The following is a 6,499-nucleotide window of genomic DNA, read 5'->3' on the forward strand; positions in this document are numbered from 1 at the left end:
ATAATGGTGAGTTCAGCCATTGTTTACGTTAATGTACTAAGTACGTAATGAGATAATGCTTACAAGATCTCTATGTAATGATGACAATTAAAAATTTGCTCATGGAAAAGTTGACATGCTTGATTTGCTCTCGCGGGCCACACAAAATGTTATGGCGGGCCAGATCTGGCCCCCGGGCCTTGACTTTGACACCTGTGGGTTACATGAATTGGCTAATACTACAGTAATAATGAAATTAAAATTCTAATCAGAGATGGCTTCATGTCTTACCCTGCACACCCCACTGAAGAATATTTGGCTAGGCACCGGCATATTATTGTTATTATTATGAAAAGCTGACATGCTCGAGAAAAAATTTAGGCAGATTTGGAATCAGTGCAAAAAAAAAAAAAAAATCTGGAACAGTTTACTTGCATTTCAGATTTTTTTTAAATTGCAAAAATATGTGACTTTTTTGGTCTTCTTTCTTTATGAAGACCAGATATTGCATCTACTTTAACTTATCACTGGTTTGACTTGAGATGACTTGACTTGGCTGAGAGTAACCGACTTGGGAGTTGCTTGAGCAGCCGGCGAAATGTACACATGATATTTGAAGAATTTAAGTATGAACCCGTGTAGCATCACTGGTCTGGCATCTCTTGAATTGGATCCCATAAGACTGTACAGGGGTACCTAACGAGCTGGCTGCAAAACTAAAGATTGAACGAAATCCTCCTCCTTGTTCCTATCCTCCTTTATTCAGACCGTCCCACTAAAATTGCTTTATGAGGGACTTTCCACTCTTACGCCTGTCACAGTTGATGTGAAACACCTCTGGAACAGACGCTCTGGGTCTTGGGGCTGGTTATCAGAATGCAACTTCCTGCTCATGAAGTGCTTTCGGAATCCCTGCGGACCTGAGGCGCACATCGCTCCGGTGAGGCTGGATCCCTCCTGGGGGTCACCTGCTGCAAACCACAAAGATTTAAGAAAGAAAATAAGCAACTAACTAACTAACTAAATAAATAAATAAGCCTTTAAAAAAAAAAATGAATGAGGACCCTGGACACGAACTTACCTGGTGCTCGTAAGGGTATGTTGTTGTCACGCCGGCTTGGTTTGGTGGTGATAAAGAGGTAGCAAAGCACACATACTGTAATGAGGAAGGCGAGAAGGACCACCGCTGCAAAAGACAGGCCAACAAGAGCCCAAATACTGAGAGGAGAGGAAAGGATGTGTGATAGCAAGGAAAACACACTGTACATTGGTCCACTGTGCGATAATTACTTGAAATATGTTTTGATGACATAGAACAGACAACGTGAGGAGGTGGATCGGGGGAATGGACCACAATTTTGAATCATGTTTTAACAGTGATTTTGTCATTTAATGACATCGCGGTAATTTTCTATAACCACGTTGCACTTATATGACACGACTTTTTAAGAATTGGAAGAAAATAACATTAACGAGGATTAGTTATCTATACAGTGATCCCTCGCTACTTTGCGGTTCAATTATCGCGGTTCCAGTGATCGAGGGTTTTTCAAAAGTAGTCATCAAAAAAAATAAAAAATAGCGAAAATGACAAATTTTTGCTGCGAGAGGCAGCAAAAGTCAGCAAAACAACAGTGAATCACATAGAGCAACATATACAGTACTACATGGAAATTTCAGGTTTATGTTTACTGTATTTTGTTATTTATACACTAACCTCTTATATATATATATATAGCATTAAGTAATGTTAAATTACGACAACATTTACTTTTACATTCATGTATACCATTAAATTTGGCCTTATAAATATTATATATACTCATACACATGTACATATAACTGTACAGGGGGGTACCTACTTCGCGGATTTTCCTCTTTCGGGGTCGGTCTCTGTCCCCATTAACTGCGATAAGTGAGGGATCACTGTATAACAAAATCTGCGAAGAAGACAACGACTTTCGAAGACTTACCTCAGCCACCACATGTAAGCATAGTCGTGCGGGTAAAAGCTGTTGGGATCGTCACAGCAGTACTTCAAGTCGTTAAATCCACAACAGAAACGGGCGGCGACATTGCCCGCTTTGGGGCAGGAGAAAGCGGCGACAAACACGCCGTCCGCGCTCAGGTAGTCGCTGCACTCGGCGCTCATGCTGAGACGCCGAAGCAAGCAAGCGCCACTTGCGCGTTCCACAGGTGGACTTTCTGTGGATGCACGAAGAGATGCTCGCTGTTCGTGACCAATGACATGGGAGGGGAGGAAGCGCTGTCGCGCTCCCCCTCTCTCGCTCGCTCCTTTACTTCTTTCTCTCTCTGTCTCCCCCTCCTATACGTACAGGGGTGGTCCTCGGTTTACGACTGAGTTCCGCTACTTTGCGTGTAAATTGTAATGCATAGTAGTGGTTTTGCCGTTGAAAGGGACCGTCGACTGGGCTGAATATTGCCACTTGTGATGTCAGCAACAAAATTCCCCCTTTTGAAATAATCAGTTGCCATTTCAGGTTTTTTTTTTTCGACTGGTTAGGACGCCCGCCTCACAGATGCCGAGGTACAGGGTTCGATCCCGTCTGCGGCCTTCCTGAATGGAGTTTCCATGTTCTCCCCGTGTCTGTGTGGGTTCTCTACGGGTAGTGCGGTTTCCTCCCTCATTCCAAATAATAATAATAATGTAAGTTGAGGGGTTCGTTGTTTTTAGTGGATAGCTCTTCTTTACGAATGACAAAAGGAGTGAGAGATAAAATCCTTTCATGCAGTTTATTAAAAAAAGGGGGGGGGGGGAGACGTCTACACCACAGCACGTTCGAGAACACAACTCTCGTAACTAAAAAAATCACTTCCTGCTTCTCTTACTTCAACAGCCAATCAGAAACTATCAACATAAAAACATGTCGAAACAATTATTAAACAACAGAATATAATTTAGGTACGCTTAACATGAAATAATATGATGCTCAAACATAAAATGATAATTAATAATATAACATAAGCTTACAATAATAATACATTTTATTTATAAGCGCCTTTCAAAACACTCAAGGACACCTTACAATCAAACAAGAGCAATAAAACCACAGATAAAATTATAAATAATAAAAGAAGCGATGAGTTTAAACTGAGTATGCAATTTTAAATAGGTGGGTTTGAGATGAGTTTTGAATGTGGAAAGAGAGTCAATATTACGGATGTCGGGTGGGAGTGAGTTCCAGAGTTTGCAAAAACATGCAGGGCAGGTGAATGGAACACTCAAAATTCTCCCTTGGTGTGAATGTGAGCGCGAATAGTTGTTCGTCAATGCGATTGGCTAAGAACCAGTTCAGAGTGTACCGTCCCAGCGTACTCCCCGAAGACAGCTGGGACAGGCTCCAGCACGCACGCGACCCTTGTGAAGATAAACAGATTAGAAAATGGATGGATGGACTGCTTGTTGCACATCTCAGACTACATAGAAGGAAGCAGAGAAGCATTTTAATGTTTACTGACTTGCTTTGTCACGTTCTGTGGTCACCTACTGCAGTGTTTCCCATCCTGGGGTACATGAGCGCATTGCTGGAAACATTTTAAAATGTATTGCCCAGATGTGTGCCACAACCATGCTAAAATCACAACAGCGGTATGCCATCTCAAGTGTCTCCTTAAAGCTCAGATGACTGATAAAAAGAAAGTACAACTGCTGTAGCGTGTCTGAATCGGATGGAGAACACCAACTATATCTTACCATTGTTGGTATTGTTACCTTCCATACCTGCCTCTAACACTGACAATATTTAAATCCAGGCTTTAAACGGTTCCAGTCAGATGGGCATTTTACAACTGAAAGAGTTCTCGCGTGCAATTGAATATCTTGTGGTTCACAGTGAATGAACTTTGGCTGTTGAACATGTCTGGCCTTGAAAATGAATGAAGAGAACACCAGGCCGAACTGCTCGCTCTAATCCCAGATTATCTCGGAGTCCAATCCAGAACAGGGGAAAAAAATTGGCATAAGAAAGGGGATTATTTGATCGCGGTTGGGGGCTGTAACCAACAAACTGCTTGTTCATAGACTCACACACGATCACACAAGTTTGCCTCGGATGCAAGTCAAGATTTAAAGACACACATATATTAGAACATAATCCACCGGTATTTTTTTTTAAATTGACTGCAATTCCAATCTTGCAGTTTCTCTGACACCACAGTCGATCAGAAGCGCAGGCGTCTTCTTTTAAGTGTCATTGGCTGCCTTTGCTTCTGTGACCGCCTTCAGAGAATCAAGTGTGTCGTGCATGCATTGTGGCCTCATGCATTTTAGACCCCAGGCAGAGATTACCCAGCAGCACATGCGGATGTGACATCTGGGATTACAATTAGAGTAATATCATCCGTCATGGGAAAGCCTGTTACGCTGTTATGGATGGAAATTAAATGCGATGTTCGCTTTGTGCATGTGTTTGGCGTCATCCCTGTAATTTCGCTTCCTTTTTTTTTCTTGCATCTGTTTTCCTTCTCTCATATATCATTGATGATAAAGAATATATGCATGTGAGCATTATTACGTTGTCTCTCTGCCTGTGTTGATGCACCGTACTTGTTCAAATATGCGTTGCTTAAAGGGACTGTCAGACCGTGATGACCGAAGCGATTCATAAGGCCGTCTACGGCGTTTTTGCATCATGTGTTAGCATTAAGTTAGCGGAAGGCAACATTCAGGGGTTGTTTTATTTACACAACGTGTCTTTAATGAGCACCGTAATCATTCGGATAAACCCAAATATTTTCACAGCAACAATAAATTGGTCTCACTGTTCCACTCCTTTTGAAGGGTAGGGTAAATCATCTCAATTTCTGCTTGTTCTTGTTTTCACAAACTCAACCCATTTCCCCAGTTTGCCATCAATAGAGCATATGCCAAGAACACACGGCTGTCCTTCCATCTAATTTGTTCCTTACAAATTGTCTTTCAGTGGAGCTCCTTCATCCTGCAGCGACGCCATTATTTTGTCCTCACACTTCAATGTCATTTTAAAGTTAACCCAAATATAAGAGAACTGAGTGTTTGTAAAGATTGTTTGGATCAGAAACTGTGTGTCATGTAACTTGCGTGATAACATCATCTTAATGATCAACTTCTATGTCAAATATTGTATAATAAATGACAGGATGAAAACTTTTGGGGGGAGAGGGGGTGGGTTCATGTTTGTGTTCATATTTTTTCTTTCATGATGACAGACATTTTTAATGGTAGCAATTTTGCTGTGGTGATGTGGCGCTCAACATCCACGCAGGCTTTTCACCAAAACCTTTTTAGGCTTCTGGGAAAAGAAAAAAAATAAACGTGAATGACATGACCCAGCAGGAGTTATACAGTATTATCAAGCCAATTTGTCTGCCCATTTGGTAGCTTTCTCTTCTATTTTTCATTTCAGTACGTTCACCCATTATCAAGTGTGTCACTCAAACCCCGGCAACCTTAATACTCACGTGATCAGAAAAGAACATCTTTAACAAGGTTTTTTTTTCCCTCTTAGTCATCGAACATAACAGATAAAACAGTTTGCATGTGTTCTTGAGCAAAAAGGTGAACATCGGTACTGTAATTAGTCACACTAAGATTGAATGAGTATTCAAATAAAATATCCCTTTATTTCATTGCAAATATTCTGTAAAATGGTTGCAACAGCAAAGTATATGATGTGACAAATAAAATAATTCATAAAAATGTGCGCTGCTGACTTACTCCTCTGGAAGAATCAAATTACATGATGGTGTTGTACTTTATGAAAAAGTATCAAATTCAATTATACGTTTACCTACATTGTTTATCCTTTCTAACTTTCTGCAAAGTTGTTATGTACAGTATATATATATATATATATATATATGTGATTCGAACTCAACAACAGTCCCATATATTTATAAATGATCCATAAAACAACAAACCATAAAACAATAAACTCATCTTAGTCCTGTGTACCTCTAACAGTGTCTGGTCTGCAGACCTGAGTCACCGAGCAGGCGCGTGGAGGCGGAGGAGCTCAGAGAGGCCATTTAAAGATTTGAAAACAGATAATAGAATCTTAAAAAGAACTGTATAGGGAGGCAGTAAAGGGATGCCAGAGTAGGAGTTATGTGCTGCCTCTCACTCGTCCCTGTAGAGAGGCGAGCAGCAGCATTTTGGAGCAACTGGAGATGCAACTGGAGGACTGGCTGACTCCAAAGTAAAGTGCGTGACAGTCATCCAGCTGAGATGTGACAAAGGCATGAATTACTGTTTCAAAATGCTGCTGAGAAAGGAGAGGCTTTACTTTCGTCAGCTGCCCAAGATGAAAGAAGCTGCATTCAACAACGGCATCAATTTGCCGGCCCGATTTGAAAACACTGTCCAGTTTAAGACCCAAGTTCATCCGTCCATCCATTTTCCGATCCGCTTTATCCTCACAAGGGTCGCGGGGCGTGCTGGAGCCTATCCCAGCTGTCTTTGGGCAGTAGGTGGGGGACACCCTGAACCGGTTGCCAGCCAATCACAGGGCACACAGAGACA

General features: G+C 41.5%; 1 protein-coding gene across 2 annotated transcripts; it reads right to left on the reverse strand.

The window, feature by feature from the left end:
* Positions 1–431: 431 nt before the first annotated feature.
* Positions 432–2,485, reverse strand: shisal2a (shisa like 2A). Of its 2 annotated transcripts, none has more exons than XM_019878841.1 (3): positions 1,953–2,485; positions 1,061–1,197; positions 432–947 (listed from the first exon to the last, which is right to left on the reverse strand). In XM_019878841.1, exons 1-3 carry the CDS (start codon positions 2,129–2,131, stop codon positions 766–768), a joined length of 498 nt encoding a protein of 165 aa, XP_019734400.1. In that variant the 5' UTR covers positions 2,132–2,485; the 3' UTR covers positions 432–765. The 2 variants fall into 2 exon arrangements, with proteins under 2 accessions (XP_019734400.1, XP_019734399.1); XM_019878840.1 differs by having other exon boundaries at positions 432–950; positions 1,953–2,475.
* Between the last annotated feature and the right edge of the window lie 4,014 nt (positions 2,486–6,499).

This window comes from Hippocampus comes, unplaced genomic scaffold (assembly GCF_001891065.2).
Source record: "Hippocampus comes isolate QL1 unplaced genomic scaffold, H_comes_QL1_v1.1 scaffold85, whole genome shotgun sequence".
Lineage (NCBI taxonomy): Eukaryota > Metazoa > Chordata > Actinopteri > Syngnathiformes > Syngnathidae > Hippocampus > Hippocampus comes.

Excerpts from the sequence above, each read along its gene's own strand:
- shisal2a (XM_019878840.1), bottom strand. The coding sequence starts at position 2,131 with ATGAGCGCCGAGTGCAGCGACTACCTGAGCGCGGACGGCGTGTTTGTC. Across the intron at positions 1,198-1,952 it reads GCTTACATGTGGTGGCTGAG|TATTTGGGCTCTTGTTGGCC; the intron begins GTAAGTCTTCGA and ends CTCTCCTCTCAG. Across the intron at positions 951-1,060 it reads CATACCCTTACGAGCACCAG|CAGGTGACCCCCAGGAGGGA; the intron begins GTAAGTTCGTGT and ends TGTGGTTTGCAG.